The sequence below is a fragment of the Lacerta agilis genome, chromosome 13 (genome assembly GCF_009819535.1).
Source record: "Lacerta agilis isolate rLacAgi1 chromosome 13, rLacAgi1.pri, whole genome shotgun sequence".
Lineage (NCBI taxonomy): Eukaryota > Metazoa > Chordata > Lepidosauria > Squamata > Lacertidae > Lacerta > Lacerta agilis.
The window spans coordinates 12,285,218-12,300,723 of record NC_046324.1 but is presented as its reverse complement, the minus strand read 5'-3'; the positions used below and the strand labels follow the sequence as shown (position 1 = coordinate 12,300,723).

At 44.3% G+C, this 15,506-nt stretch overlaps 1 protein-coding gene across 1 annotated transcript; it reads right to left on the bottom strand.

Annotated features, from left to right (window-relative positions):
- Positions 1-7: 7 nt before the first annotated feature.
- SLC24A5 (solute carrier family 24 member 5) lies at positions 8-11,265 on the bottom strand. The gene is made up of 9 exons (XM_033167778.1): positions 11,055-11,265; positions 8,128-8,307; positions 6,775-6,858; positions 6,583-6,686; positions 5,092-5,192; positions 3,233-3,510; positions 2,598-2,804; positions 1,094-1,195; positions 8-368 (listed from the first exon to the last, which is right to left on the bottom strand). The coding sequence occupies exons 1-9, from the start codon at positions 11,197-11,199 to the stop codon at positions 46-48; spliced, it is 1,524 nt and encodes a 507-aa protein (XP_033023669.1). The 5' UTR covers positions 11,200-11,265; the 3' UTR covers positions 8-45.
- Positions 11,266-15,506: the final 4,241 nt, after the last annotated feature.

The following is a 15,506-nucleotide window of genomic DNA, read 5'->3' as shown; positions in this document are numbered from 1 at the left end:
ATTGTTGTTGTTGTTTTTTTTTAAAAAAAACCAACCCTAGCCAAACTAGTCTCCGCAGATACTGATAGGATTGTTTCCTATGACTCCAAGTTCATACAGGATTGATAATATTACAAATGCTAAGTACATCACTAGACAGACTGCCCCCAATTTTTTGTCTAGCTTCCAGCCATTCAAGTGAACAGCCAGAAAAATAAAAGCAATGGAACAAACAAGAGAAATGGCAGTGTAAGTCAAACCACTGCTGTTCACTTCTGCAGGAGCTGATGTGTCTACAAAGGCTGTTCTTATAAACCACGGCAATCCCAAACACAACAAATCAAATACATTGGATCCTACAATGTTCGACATCGCCATATCGCCTTTTCCTGCAAGATAAAACACATTTACGTGTATCAATCTTAAGGAAGCTCTTTGCTGCATTATACCATATTTTAACGTTGATCTAGCACAGGGGTCAGCAACCTTTTTCAGCTGTGGGCCAGCCCACCATCCCTCAGACCATGTGGTGGGCCGGACTATTTTTTTTTGGGGGGGGGGAATGAACGAATTCCTATGCCCCACAAATAACCCAGAGATGCATTTTAAATAAAAGCACACCTTCTACTCTTGTAAAAACACCAGGCAGGCCCTACAAGTAACCCAGAGATGCATTTTAAATAAAAGGACACATTCTACTCATGTAAAAACACGCTGATTCCCGGACTGTCTGCGGGCCAGAATGAGAAGGCGATTGGGCCAAATCCGGCCCACGGGCCTTAGGTTGCCTATCCCTGATTTAGTATATAGTACCATGATTGCAGAAATTGCTAGCTTTAAGATGCCTGAACTATTTCAGGTTGGCTGCTAAGAATTTGTTTTGCTGGAGCCATCCAAGCTCCCCATAGTTCTCTCTTGACCCTAGACACCCTGGTACTACTTATACAATTAACAATTCATTCCCATTTTGTGTGCTAAAAGTTTGCCAGTTCTTCATGCCAGTACTGTATAGTGTTAGTGCATTCTGTCGGCATATTATGAACAAAGGGAAAACCCCCTCTTTCCACTTGCTGCAAATTGCTTCATAATGCTATGGGTATGAAAAACCACTCACCTTTCCTAGCCACCAGTACACTTGCAACTGTATCTGGTATGCTTGTTCCTGCTGCTAGTAATGTAAGACCCATTACAGTATCTGGAATGTGCAAAGTTTCCCCTGTAGCAAGCAAATTCAAAAGGAAGGAACACTTCAGCTTTCTGTTAATGGACAAAGAATGGAATTGGGGGGTGGGTCCTACTACTACCGGTAGTGTTTCAGCTACCACGTTTCTAGATCAGTATGAACAGATTTAACATACTACAGTTTGGTGGTATATGCTGAAAGAAGCTATGCTATTCTGTCATTTAAAAGCCACCATTGAGAGATTTCTAGTTCTGAAAATATTGCTACTAATCAACATGCCTGCATCAAGTTTCCCTTCAAATATGGAACAGCTTACTATTCTAATTGCAGGCCTCTTGGAGTTGTTGCAACTGGTATAATCCCTTCTTTTCCTTTGGCATCTTTATCACATGAGCTCTTGAAGTCATATGAACCACTAACCCTTCTTAATCATCTGCTCTTGAAAGAAACATGAATTCCATGCTTGGGGCGGGGGAGGAAATTAAGTCTGCTGATAATCTTGACTCAAAAACTTCCAAATGGCATTGCTGTGAAAGTTCAGATGGGAAAGTAACTTCAAGCCTTTAGTTCCTGAAATGGATGAAAGGGCACTGTAATAGTTTGGAATCCAAATTTCTAAGCTATTATTGTTGGCTCTAGTTTAACGCCATTGCCAATGCCTGAAAATGAATTACAACATTGTAATTTTGCTGCACAATTAGAGGATGAATCTAGGTGTACTGCCCAACACATGACTCTCATGTGTTTTCCCCCCATTATACCAAGTTCACAGTGGCAGACAGAATATAGGAAAGGTTTAGTATAATGCTGCTGCTAGTTTTTTTTTTAAGCTCATTCCTGGGAAGACTCCATTTTGGTATATTAAAGCAGGTTAATCTGATCTTCTGGGGGGCTGACTATGTGGGAAGACCCACATGCTTTCCGTCCAGCAGTTCTCAGATTCAATCCCTGGCATATCTTCAGTTAAAAGGACTGGCTGGGTAGCAGATGATGTAGAAGCTCTTTGAGAGCTGCTGCCAGAGGAGACAGTACTGGGCTAGAAGGATGAATAGTGTTCTAAGGTTAACTGCCAGAAATATTCCATTTATTGTGCAGCTTAGCTACATTAGTTGGTTGTGCACTCTTGATTTTTTTTTAGGTAGTTGGACTTCTAATCAACTTGTTTTTAATAATAAAAAGAATGCTAGGCTTAGCTTTTATTTCTTAAAACACTGCTGATTCAAGCTGGCTAAGCCTGTGGTTTAACTATAGTAAATTCGTATTTGTACATCGACCTAATGTAGGCATTGGCTGTTAAAGAGGTCCAGTCTGAAATCCTATGCATGGCAACTTTTATCTTAAGCACCACCAAAATCGGGATTCTTGTTTTAAGACACTGCTCCCAAATTGACTTATTATGCAAGGGAGGGCTTGTACTGCTGGGTTCAATACATACCCACTATTGTTACCATCCATACAAGAATATATGTAAATGCCGAAATCCACACTGCTGACATGAAGAATGTAAGCATAAACCAGTTCTTCCAAAACACTCTTCTGCAGTCAGGTGTCGTCAAATAGAGCAGAGCAATAACTGGAAGGGACAGCACCCACAGAACTCTCTTCAGATCTGCTTCAGGCATGGTGAACACGCTTTGAGAATCTGTCAAGGTGGCAAACCATTTAAGAAATGAGATCTTGGTCTTTATAAACTTAAGCTTTTGAGAGTGCCATAATTTTCCTGATATGAACTGTCTTATTTAGCCATTTGGAAAGACCTACATTACATACTACTCGCTGTCCTCCAAAAAACTTTCTCCCGTGATCATTACATGGTAAAGTACCACAAATAACTACACAAATCCCCAATCATTTTCTGACAACGTACAGAATCACAGAATTCTACAGTTGGAAGGTACCTTAAGGGTCATCTAGTCCAACCCCTGCAATGCAGGAATCTCAACTAGGTTTATGCTGTACAGATTTAGGCCAGAGCGGCTAATGATTTATTTTCTCACTAGAATTTCTGAAGCCATTTACACTACCGCCAGCCCTTTCTAAAATAGCTGTTGGCAAAGATTGCAGGAATACCTTCAGAAATAGTATCAGGCCCATGTAAACTTGATGAAAGTTGAGCGTAATCTGACTCATGGAAAATTCCACTGTCTGCTCTTGACTGCCGCCGAAGAAGAGGCCCTGTCTCTTCCTTCCAGCCCATCAGTGGTTGCTGTTCAGTCTCTTCTGCAGTCACTGTGAAACAGGTACAGCAACGACTAAACTTCTTCATGATGTACTGATTGATTTTAATGTCAAAGCAGAGCACCAAAATGTAGACTCCGTATATTAAGAGGAGAGAAGCGGATTCATACCTGGAACGAAGTAAGTATAAATAAATAAATAAAATTGCAAGTTTCATAGTGTCTTTTTGTATTCGATACACCTCATGTTTGGTTACAGAACAACCTTAATTAAAAATAATTCATGATCGAGTATGCATGCTTATTCTAAAGTGATGAATTAACAGTTTCGGTGTTGTTTTTCCTCAAGGGGGAAGATGGGATTTGCAAAGCAAGAGAGTACATAAGAATCTGCTCTTTAGTGTGTCAGATGGTTGGTCCATCTAGTTCAGCATTGTCTGCTTTGGCCGGCAGCAGCTCTCCAGGGGACTTCAGACAGGGGACTTCCCCAGCTTCTCCTGCAGATTCCAGTTGTCAAACCTAGAACCACATTTGTGCAAAAGTATGTGTCACTCAAATGTTTGTGACACTCAATTGTGGCTCCTCTATATATCTTCCTAGGGCCCCCCAGCATTTCCCCAGAACTATTATTTCTCTTGTAAGGGTCAATTTACCAGAAACTAAGAACTAGCTGTAGGGATGCAGGTGGCGCTGTGGTCTAAACCACTGAGCCTCTTGGGCTTGCTGATCAGAAGGTCAGCAGTTCAAATGCAAGTAGATAAATAGGTACCGCTCCAGCGGGAAGGTAAATGGCGTTTCTGTGCAGTGCTCTGGTTCGCCAGAAGCAGCTTAGTCATGCTGGCTACATGACCCAGAAGCTGTCTCCGGACAAACGCCAGCTCCCTCGGCCTATAGAGTGAGATGAGCGCCACAACCCCAGAGTCATCCGCGACTGGACCTAACGGTCAGGGGTACCTTTACCTTTAAGAACTAGCTACATTTAACATTAAGAAGAGAAATACAATCAGGTTTCTGTATAGTGTATCTGAGGCTTACTCAAATTGTCACTGTAATAAGCAGCCTAAAGCTTCAGGAGTTAACCAGCTCTTACAGCTTGAGATGCATGCAACCATTGTCACATGAACAAGTCCCCATATCTCACGGAACGAGGCCTGTCTTTCTACCAGTACTTTAACACTGGTTCTTATCATTTCCTGCCGGGAAGAAAACTGAAGTACTTGAGGCCAATTACAGTGTTGTTTCTTGTACTTGTTAAACTAAAGGCGATACTGATTAAACACAGTTACCATGCCAAGAATGGAATCCCAAACCTTGTGCATACGGATAAAATATCTGTGTGAACTAGGACTGCCCACCCCACATGGCTTACAAGAACAAAACCTTAATAGAACATTTTAATATTACTGTACCAGAGCCATTTCTCTTAAATTCTAAAAGGTGCATCCTTGACTCTTGCTCTAACTGATTAATCAAGAGATCAACCCCAAATAGCGCTGTTACTGACACCCTCTGGAAGCAAAAGTACTCAGTCTAAATGGCTTGCAAGGCATTTAATAGCCAGTTATTGGCACCTGTGCCCGCAGTCCAACTAACTACAATTTCACATAGGCTAACTACAAGTAATTTTTTGAGGCAACAGAGAATCACGTTTCAAAGGGAACCATCCTCCTGCTGATGCAGGGAATCCACTAAAAAAAAGAGAAATGAAACTGTGGTTGTGTGGCGGACTACTGCCTATTTGTGGGCACTTACCAGTAAACTTTGTTGTCTATTATCATTGCAAGAACTGCTGCTGCGCTAACTGCATAGGCCAAACAGTCTCTGAACAAGGGCCAGCAAGACAGTCTCGAAACCTGTAGATAGAATTGAGACGCACTTTTACGAAAGTAAAAAAAGATGCTTGTGCTCTGCAAGCATAAGATGTACCTGGTTGCAACTGTTTCCGCCCAAGTGCAAGAGAGGATACAGTTGAAGTCTCAGCCTTAACGTTCTATCCCACACATAGGAGCCAACTCCTACAGGCCAAAGTCCCTTCGCCACCCCCCAGTTGGCTGGTTGACGGGCATTACCACTCAAATGGTGTGTTTGTGTGTGCCACATCTTGTGATGGATTTTGCAGGGCAGGGCTAACGTGCCCCCTCCCAATATTTTATTGGTACCCTTGATCCCACATGCTGCTTGCCTTCAGAATGCTGCCCTCTATTATGAGTATCTCAGGGAAAATGTGGGGCATGAGATTTAGAAATATTCTAGTAATCAGTGCAGCAAACTGCATGTTTCAGGTTTCTGAGTGACCTGGATGAACCTTTTAACCTTTCGGGGGAGCATACCAAGACCTCTGCTTTGAGAGAGAAGTGCACCGCTTTCAGATGTCTGTGCCAGTTTTGGGAGCTGTAGCTCATCTGGAAATGCCCTAAAAATTCAGTACCCCATAAGTAAATCAGTTAGTGAGACCCAAACATCTTTATTTGTTCCATCTTATCCCTATTACGTGCACAGCTTTCTCATTTGGACCTATACGTTAAACTTTCAGCATTCTGAAAGTTGCTGAAGCATAGTAAGTGGGGTTGCGTACCAAAGGTTTTTACTCTCTTCCAATTGATTACATGCTGCTTTGCAAGCCTGTTAAGTTTAAAAGTAGAGGGACCCCTGACCATTAGGTCCAGTCGCGGACGACTCTGGGGTTGCGGCACTCATCTCACTTTACTGGCCAAGGGAGCTGGCGTACAGCTTCTGGGTCATGTGGCCAGCATGACTAAGAAGAAGAAGAAGAGTTTGGATCCCGCTTTTCACTACCCGAAGGAGTCTCAAAGCGGCTAACATTCTCCTTTCCCTTCCTCCCCCACAACAAACGCTCTGTGAGGTGAGTGGGGCTGAGAGACTTCAGAGAAGTGTGACTAGCCCAAGGTCACCCAGCAGCTGCATGTGGTTCACCAGATTACGAGTCTACCACTCTTAACCACTACACCACACTGGCTCTCTAAGCCGCTTCCGGCGAACCAGAGCAGCACACGGAAACGCCATTTACCTTCCCGCTGGAGCGGTACCTATTTATCTACTTGCACTTTGTGCTTTCAAGCTGCTAGGTTGGCAGGAGCAGGGACCAAGCAATGGGAGCTCACCTCTTTGCGGGGATTCAAACCGCCCACCTTCTGATCAGCAAGCCCTAGGCTCTCTGGTTTAACCCACAGCGCCACCCGCTTTGGCATTGGACTTCAGAGTGTCATAAAAGCTAGGACATACCGTGCTAGATAACAGTCCACAAGCTGCACAGATACCAAGGAGGTTGTAGATTGCAGAACCAAGAATAGTGCTGACTCCAATGTCCCCCTTTGTGACAAATACCCCTAGAAGCAAAGCATCATTTTGACAGAATTAATTTCTGCTTCCACAAGGGAGGGAATTGTGTGCTGCTTAAAGCTGGCTTAACTTTACCAAGAAAGGCTGTGACCAATTCAGGTGCAGAGCTACCCGCTGCCATGAAAGTTGCTCCTGCAACATCCTGAGAGAGGCCAAGGGCTACAGAGACAAAGGGACAGAGAGGAGAGAAACAAGAAATATATCTATGAATGGGGGCTGTGCATAATTCAGAACATTACAGTAGTGGATTCATGTTGCAGAACATAGGCTATGCTGAAATATTGAAGGCAGAATGCATTTTGAACAGGCGTTGCAGACAGGCCTCTTAGTATAATGAGTGGCTACAGTAGTAGTAACGACAACAACAACAACAACAACAACAATTATTATTATTATTATTATTATTATTATTATTATTATTATTATTATTATTATTATTCCCCAGCCACTCTGGGCAGCTCCCAACAGATTAAAAACAGAATAAATCACCAAACATTAAAAAACGTCCCTAAACAGGGCTGCCTTCATATGTCTTTTGAAAGTCAGATACAGTGGTACCTCAGGTTACAGACGCTTCACGTTACAGACTCCGCTAACCCAGAAATACTACCTCGGGTTAAGAACTTTGCTTCAGGATGAGAACAGAAATTGCACGGCGGCAGTGGGAGGCCCCATTGGCTAAAGTGGTACCTCAGGTTAAGAACAGTTTCAGGTTAAGAACGGACCTCCAGAACGAAGTTCTTAACTCGAGGTACCACTGTAGTTGTTTATTTCCTTGACATCTGATGGGAGGGTGTTCCAACGGGGCGGGTGCCACTACTGAGAAGGCCCTACCTGCTAGACTAGATTTGCCTTTGGCCTGATCCAGCAGGCTTTTCCTATGTTCTTAATGGTAGCTCTGTTTTCTGTGTGTGATCTGGGTTTGATTCCCACCTGGGGTAGGGAATTCATATTCTGTCGAGAAGGGACCTTAGCTCAGTGATAAAGCACACACTTTTTCACTGCAGGTGTCAGGGATAGAGCCTGGGGACTTCTGCATGCAAAACATCAGGTGCTGCAAAGGATCTCCACCTTTGAACCCTGAGAGGTGCTGCCAGTCAGAGCTGGTAATATTGCACTAGACAGACAAATAACTTGACTTGCTAAGTAGCATTCTATATTCCTAAATTCCTATACTAATAGGATATAGAGTGCTGAACCCTTCCCTGCTTCTTTTCTTTTTCCATAAGCCTTTTGTCCACCCAGGCTCTGACTCCCTTAAAAAAAATGAAATGGTAGGGGGGGGGGAAGCCTAGCAATTTTACAGCTCACTTCTTACCTACAAAAGAGATGGTAACCTCCAGTTTGATTTAGTGCCTTTTATTTTTGTAGAAAATATATATGTCCTTTTTAAGATGACAACACCACAAGAAAAGGAAAAATACTTACCGTCGCTGATGATCTCTAGAGAAGGGAGGAAGTAATAATCACACACAATGGACACAGCCAGGAACATATAAAGAATGATTAAGAAATAGATAATGATGCCTCCATCTTCTCGCTCCTGCTGCGTAAAGAATCCTTCTGGGAATTCCGATGACGGGGAGACAATACACTGCGTTTTATTTTCTGAAAACAATGGTTATGTGGTTTTAATTTGACACACAGCACACTTTTGCTGTCTTGCTGCTGAAAACCAACTGCTAAGAAAGCAAGGCAGTCATTTCACTTTCTTACAAAAGCTACTAAAAACCAAGAAATAGTACAAGCTTGGTATTTGGTTTTAGACACATAAGCCAATGCTTTTTTTTAAACAACAACAACAACAACAACAGGTAGCCTTCTAGGGATGCCCCTTTGCTCAGATTCTGTACTGTGAGGTTTTGCTTGCACACTTGTAGTCTTGCTCCTGTGGTTTGTTTGTCCCCAGGTGGTTCACTCCAAATGCCTATCATTTGATGAATGCAACCTTAACTGATAACTTGCATGGGTGAATGGCCCATGGCAGAGCTCACAGCACCAACCATATATTCACCTCCCCTTCCTTAAAGGGCTTCTTTCACACGTTCAGTAATCCAAATGTCTTTTCCCACCCAAAGCAGGCTGAAATGAAGAAAGCTAACTAGGTGTGGTCTGAAAGGACAGTGAGCTCAGCTGTTCCTCAGGCTCAGAACACGCTCAGAGGTTACACTATTGTACAATTCTAAGTGTGGCCTCATCTGCACCATTCATTTAGAGCCATGGTGTATCACAGGGGTCAGCAACCTTTTTCAGCAGGGGGCTGGTCCACCGTCCCTCAGACCATGTGGGGGGCCGGACTATATTTTGAAAAAATAATAATGAACGAATTCCTATGCCCCACAAATAACCCGGAGGTGCATTTTAAATAAAAGGGCACGTTCTACTCATGTAAAAACACCAGGCAGGACCCACAAATAACCCAGAGATGCATTTTAAATAAAAGGGCACACTCTACTCATGTAAAAACACAGTGATTCCCGGACTGTCCACGGGCTGGATTGAGAAGGCAATTGGGCTGCATCCAGCCCATGAGCCTTAGGTTGCCTACCCATGGTGTATCACTTTAAAGTCTTTAAATAGCCATGGTTTCCCCCCAAAGAATCCTAGGAACTAAAGGGTCCTGAGAGCTAGAAGACTCATATCCCCCATCACAGAGCTAAAATTCCCAGGAGAGGTTTGACGAACATACAATGCGGAGGAAAACCTGAAAACAACTGAGAATACAAGGCAGCGTTTTATTTTTATTTTCTATTTCTGCCTGCATTGGAATTGGTCACATCACTTTTACTGCATTTTGTATGTATTTATATTTATATATCTAATCGAAATCTATACACGAGTGGTTTGACAATCACAGGTAACTGGGAACTGCAGTTCAGCGTGGGCAATACAGGTTTCCTAACAACTCCTAGAACCCTGAATGAACTACAGTTCTCAGGAGACTTTGGGGGGAAGAAGCTGTGACTTAAGTTGTACAATGCTCCTTTAACTGATACTGCAGCTGGGCTGTGTGTGTTTTTGCAACTGGCTCTGGCTGGCAGCTGTTGGGCTGCTGTTTTTTTTTTTACTGCAAAGTAGATCCAACAAGCTTGGATGTGCAGTATAGAGCTTCTCAAGCAGAATCAGTAATACATAGTACTCTGTATTTGGCAGCAAGTTGGCTTCATATTTGATGAACTGAACAGCTTTCAATATGGACAGAATCAACAGTGAGGATGAAATGGGCTCTTTAAAAAGTGCTCTTTTAAGATGACTCAAGCTTACAAGGGAAGGCTGAAGCATTCAGTACAGTTGGAAAGAGACCCTGTTCACCAAAAAATTAAAGCACATTGCTTCCCCACCCCCCACGCCAAATCCTGGGAACTAGTTTGTTTAAAAGTGCTGAGAACTGTAGCTGTTTGTGAGGGGCAAACTACACTTCCCAATATTATTTAGGAAGAGCCATGCGCTTTAAAAGTCTTTAATGCGCTTGCTGTTTCTCTGCGGGCAGCGGCTGCTTTTTGCATCCAGCACAGCTCGGAGAAAGTTTCCTTTTGCAACCGCTCTGCCTGGCAAACCCCATCGTTTTGCACCAGCAATTTCGTTTGGGAGCCTCCAAGCTAGGAATGCTGTTAGTCCTGGCAGAACTCCTCAATGCACTTTCTTTCCCTTAGCTGCAACAATAGCATGGATCATGATGCACGCAAAAATCCTGCATTGCAACTCCAAGCTCAGCAGCCCCAAAATGCCCTGATCCTTTGCTTTTCTGCCGATTTCAAGCGATTTCCTCCACGAGGTGTTGTAGCAGCAGGATTGCAGCTTGCTCAGAACTTTTTAAAAATCCCACGCTGAGCTCTAGAGGAGGACCTGTTGCATAACAGCGTAGATCAGAATGCATGCAAAAATCCTGCATCGCGCAATTCCAAGCTCAGCTGAAACCTGCAGCCCCAAAGCGCCCAGACCCTTCGATTTTCTGCCGATTTCAAGGTGTTGTGGGGTAGCGGCGGGGTCGCAGCTTGCTCAGAACTTTTTTTTAAAGTCCCACGCTGAGCTCTAGAGCAGTGTTTTTCAACCTTTTTTGGGCAAAGGCACACTTGTTTCATGAAAAAAATCACAAGGCACACCACCATTAGAAAATGTTAAAAAAATTAACTCTGTGCCTATATTGACTATATATATAAAGTAATTTTTCAATTTTTCCCACGGCACACCAGGCAACATCTCGCGGCACACTAGTGTGCCACGGAACAGTGGTTGAAAAACACTGCTCTAGAGGAGACCTGTTGCTGCTCCCTAGGAAAAGGTGCGTGGGAATCGGGACTTTAAATGAGAGGCAAGAAAACAGCCGGCTTTGCAATCAGCACCTGATCCCTTACCTGAATCCCCGCGGATCTGCTGAGCCGACGCAACAGGTAGCTTTCCCAGAGGACCCACCGTTGCGAAAAACAGCAGAAGCGCCACCACCACCACCACTCGGGTCCCTCGGCTCCTCCTCCGCTGGCTCCCGCCGCCTCTGCGCATCCTGCTCCGAGTCCCGCGCTAGACGCGGAGCGAGACAGGATTAGGGGATCCAGTGGGATCATGTGAGTCGACCAGGAGGGCCTCCCCAGACCCCGGGGCTGGCTGGCTGGCAGGCGGGGAGGGAGGCAGACACGGGACGGAGCTGCGGAGAACAGCAGCAGCACAAAAAAAACCCCAACAACCTAAAAATGAATAAATTCAGATCATCATATTTCGTAGTGGAATTGAAACAGAGGGAGAGATTTCCGGAGGGTTTCGGTCGCGCGCGCGCGCCAGAAAATCTGGATGGGGTAAATAGAAGTTGATCGGAAGATCTTGCACAACAAACTGGCCCCCACGCGCCCCCACCGTACTTTTTTTTGCGGGAGAAGAAGGGAAATGACGGGGAAATATTGAATGTAACTAGCATTGAACTCACACCCCAGATACTGAAGGCATTAACATGGAAGAAAACAAAAAGGAAATAAAATGTGGATCGTCTTGAATTCAAGTGATGACATTATACCAAATTAAGACTGAAGCACCGCAAGAAAGGTGGATCTGGTGCTTTATGGCATTGGCCTGACACAAAAGCATTGTTAAGGTTGACTGTGTTTCTTACTCACTCATTGCCAGAAAGTCACAGGACTGGTTACAGTAGCCTATAAAAACCCCCCCAGAATCAGAACAGTAAAAACCACCCTATCCACAACCCCAAAATCAATAATTTGCATAGCATATTACAGGAAGGACACTGAAGCCCATTATTCAGTTTTCAAAGGCTAGAGTTCAAGAAGTGCATCTTCCACAACCCATGGAAGTGTCAGGCTCACCTCTGTGTGAAGGGAGTTCCGCATACTTGGGGCCAAAATGGAGAAGGCCCTGTCATGAGCCTTTGTCCCATGAATCTCTGAGAGCTGCAGAACCACTGGGAGTTCCTCTTCTGCTGGTCTGCATCTTGGGTCTGGTCTTGGAGGCAGATATTCCATACAATTCAAATTATGATGCAATGAAATATGACATAAGAAATAAAAGAAGCAATTGAAATACAATTAGATATCAGGATTTAGTGTGGTGGCTGTGCCACCTCCCATCTAAAACCCAAAACCCACAGACCCACCGTGGGTCACTTGAATGAAGCTTACGGACCACAGTTTGCAAACCCTGCCATGCCATAGTGAGCTTGTGCCCGTCATGATGATAGGCTTGCTTATCTGGAAACATGAAGCTAATCTTAGCTTTATTGATCTGGCAGGGCTCCCACCTGGTGTTCTGCTTTTGCTAACCTTGGCTTTTTTAGCAGAGGGGCTTCTTACGGCTTATGCTGTTCTTGGGGGTGATGGCGAGCATTTGGCAAGAGCAGTGTTGAACTAAACATAAGCCTCAGGCTACTTTCTGTGTGGCTTGCTCAGCTCAACTCGCTTTAAAAGCTGAAGTACACATGTAATTGATAATTACCGGTAAATGCTAATGTTCTTGGCTGTTTCAGAACACAAGCTTTATTTGTCTATGGGAAAAAAGAATTGGCTATCTAATGCTGGGGGGGGGGAAGGGGTGTGGCAGTAGAATGCAGAGTTATTGTTCCATCAAATCAGTAATAGTGGTAGTTTTCATAAATGTTTGCAAGCCAATTATGCACAATCCTATGCTAGTATTGTAACTAATGGTTTATAATAAAGTTACGAGATTTTTTTAAAGGACCCGGGGACACCATTTTTGTTTTTGAAAAGAGAAAAAAAGTTATTTTAAAAAGTTTTTTTTAAAAAATAATAATAATAATTAAGAAGTAATATCTTCTCTTTTGCGGTCTCATCTGTCACCTGGCCTTCCTCTGGGCCCCAGCCTGTTCTCTTGGAGTGCTGGGTCGGGGCTCCTCTCTTTTTTTCTCATTCCTCTTTCTCTCTCTTCCTTCTCCTTCTCCTTTCCTGCTTCTCCCTGTGTCGACTTCGGGGTATTTCTGGCCCCGGAGTGCCGCTGGGCAGTTGGCCGGGTGGCCGGGTGCTCTCACTCCTGACCCGATTTGGGTTGTGGGGGGGGGCAGGGGCGGTCAGCGGTTCCCCCAGTTGATGCGCCGGGCATCCCTGGTTCCCTCTCGGCAGTGGTCTCAGCAGCCTGGAGCCAGCCTGGTAGCACAGCTGCCTCTCCAGAAGTCCCCATATGATGTGTCTTGTGCCATTGAAACAATCACGCAACATTCATTCCCTACTAATAAATTTACAACACTAAACATATAAATCCGGGGACATTAAATGAAATCTGGGGACATTCCGGGGATGGATTTTGTCCAGGGACAGATTTGTAAATCCGGGGACTGTCCCCGGGAAATGGGGACATCTGGTAACCATAATTTATAAGCCCATTGCTCACTTGGAAGTATAGGGGCATATTATAGTCACATACTAAATAGGAAGGGGGGGGGAAGAGAGTTGTTTTGCTTCAGTTCATTCTAGTTCACCTATTGGTGTGTTTATAAAATACATTCTCTGGATTTTTCGGATTCATGGTCAACATAATGTAGATTTAGGGACCAACCAGGGAGAAGCTCAGGGGTTGTGCTTGCAAACAGTATAGCCATTTGAAGGTTTCTGAGTGTATTTTTTTTTAATGGAACTGCAATGTTGTCCCAAAAGTAACTATATCAAGGCATGCTGTGACATCCTTAATGATACCAGGCCTGCTTTATGCAAGAAGGTACCACTCTGTTTTCACTAAGCAGTCGGGATGATGCTTGAGGAACCTGTTCTTTGTGAGTTTGGGTATGAAACAGGCACATCACACCTAATGAGCACAGTTATCCTTCAGATTTCATGCTTCTGGGAATTTTGCAATGTAGATATCTGCTGAGAAAACCTATGGATGTGTACTTATTAAGAAAGGGGTTTGTTTGCATGGAATACTGCCAAAATGAGCAGGATTTAACCCACTGCTCATCAGCTGATGGGGCAGTGGGGTTAAATCCTTCTGCTTTGGCTGTGCATCTCTGTTCCCTGCTGGAAAACAGGCATACGTAGCCAACACAGGATTTGACCATGCCCTTCTGCCCATGGTATGGTTTCATGAGTGACATCAGCTGATGGGCATGTTGGTCTGGCTTGGGGAAAAGGCCTGAAGCCGAGATTGGCCTGTGGGCTGGAGGTTGCCCACTCCTGCCCCATAGAATTGCATACAAACCCACAGGCATGGAGGGGGCCCCAACATCCCAAGCCTATAACTATATGTTTAGAAATACACATTTAAATACAATTTAAGTATGAATTGTCATGTCTGTTATTTTAACTCACGGGTTGATGTGGAAGCTGGGCAGCGCCTTATTTAAAATGAGCATAAGCAAAACTGATTCACAAGAGAATTGGAGTTACTGTACTTTTCCATGTATAAGGTGAGGTTTTTTATTATTATAAATTAATCTTTAAAAAATGGGGGCCGTTTTATACACGGATAGTGCATAGGGGAGCCGGTGGATTGGATTGCTGCCGCGAGCAGGAGATTTTCAGCGGCAATTGGGCAGTGGTGTTGATTGGCTGTCTCTGTGGCAATTGGACGGGCAATTGGCGTCTGCCAGTGTTGAGGGGGCAGACGATTGGTGGGTTCGGCGATGCAATCTCCCCTCATTTTCTTAATTTGGAGTCCCCAAATTGGCCAAACTGCGAGAGGCAGTGAAGGATAGGCGTGCCTGGCGTGCTCTGGTCCATGGGGTCACGAAGAGTCGGACACGACTGAACGACTGAACAACAACAACAACAAGTGTTGAGGGGGCAGACGATTAGTGGGTTCGGCGACGCAATCTCCCCTCATTTTCTTAATTTGGAGTCCCCAAGTGCGGCATATATCTATCTCTGCTAAACAGGATGGTGTTTGTGTTGACCAACGTTGTTCTGAAAGTTTTCCCTCAGTGGCGATTAATCTCTGTTGGATCCTTTATTTACATATTGCATTTAAGTTCCACCTCTTCAGCTCAAGCTCAGACCATTGTTCCATCTAGCTCAGCATTATCTGTTACGCTAATAGGATGTGTCTCTCCAGAATAATAGGCAGCGAGCATTTCTTTGGTCAGAAAACCTTGCAGATCTACTGCAAATCACCCAGAGATCTAACCAGTGGATCCTGATATATCCTGCCTGTGCCTGTCCTGTTTTGGCTGTCAATTGGTCCCAGAAGACCGCAGAAAGAAGAAATACCATGGTGCACCTGTAGCAGCAAAACTGGATGCCTTCATTAGCCCCAGCTGCAACAAAACATGCCTCTCCCGTATTGGTCTCTACAGCTACAGCAGGTGCTGTCACCCTGCATTGTTTTGACTTTACCCTTGAAAGTCCATTCTTCCATTG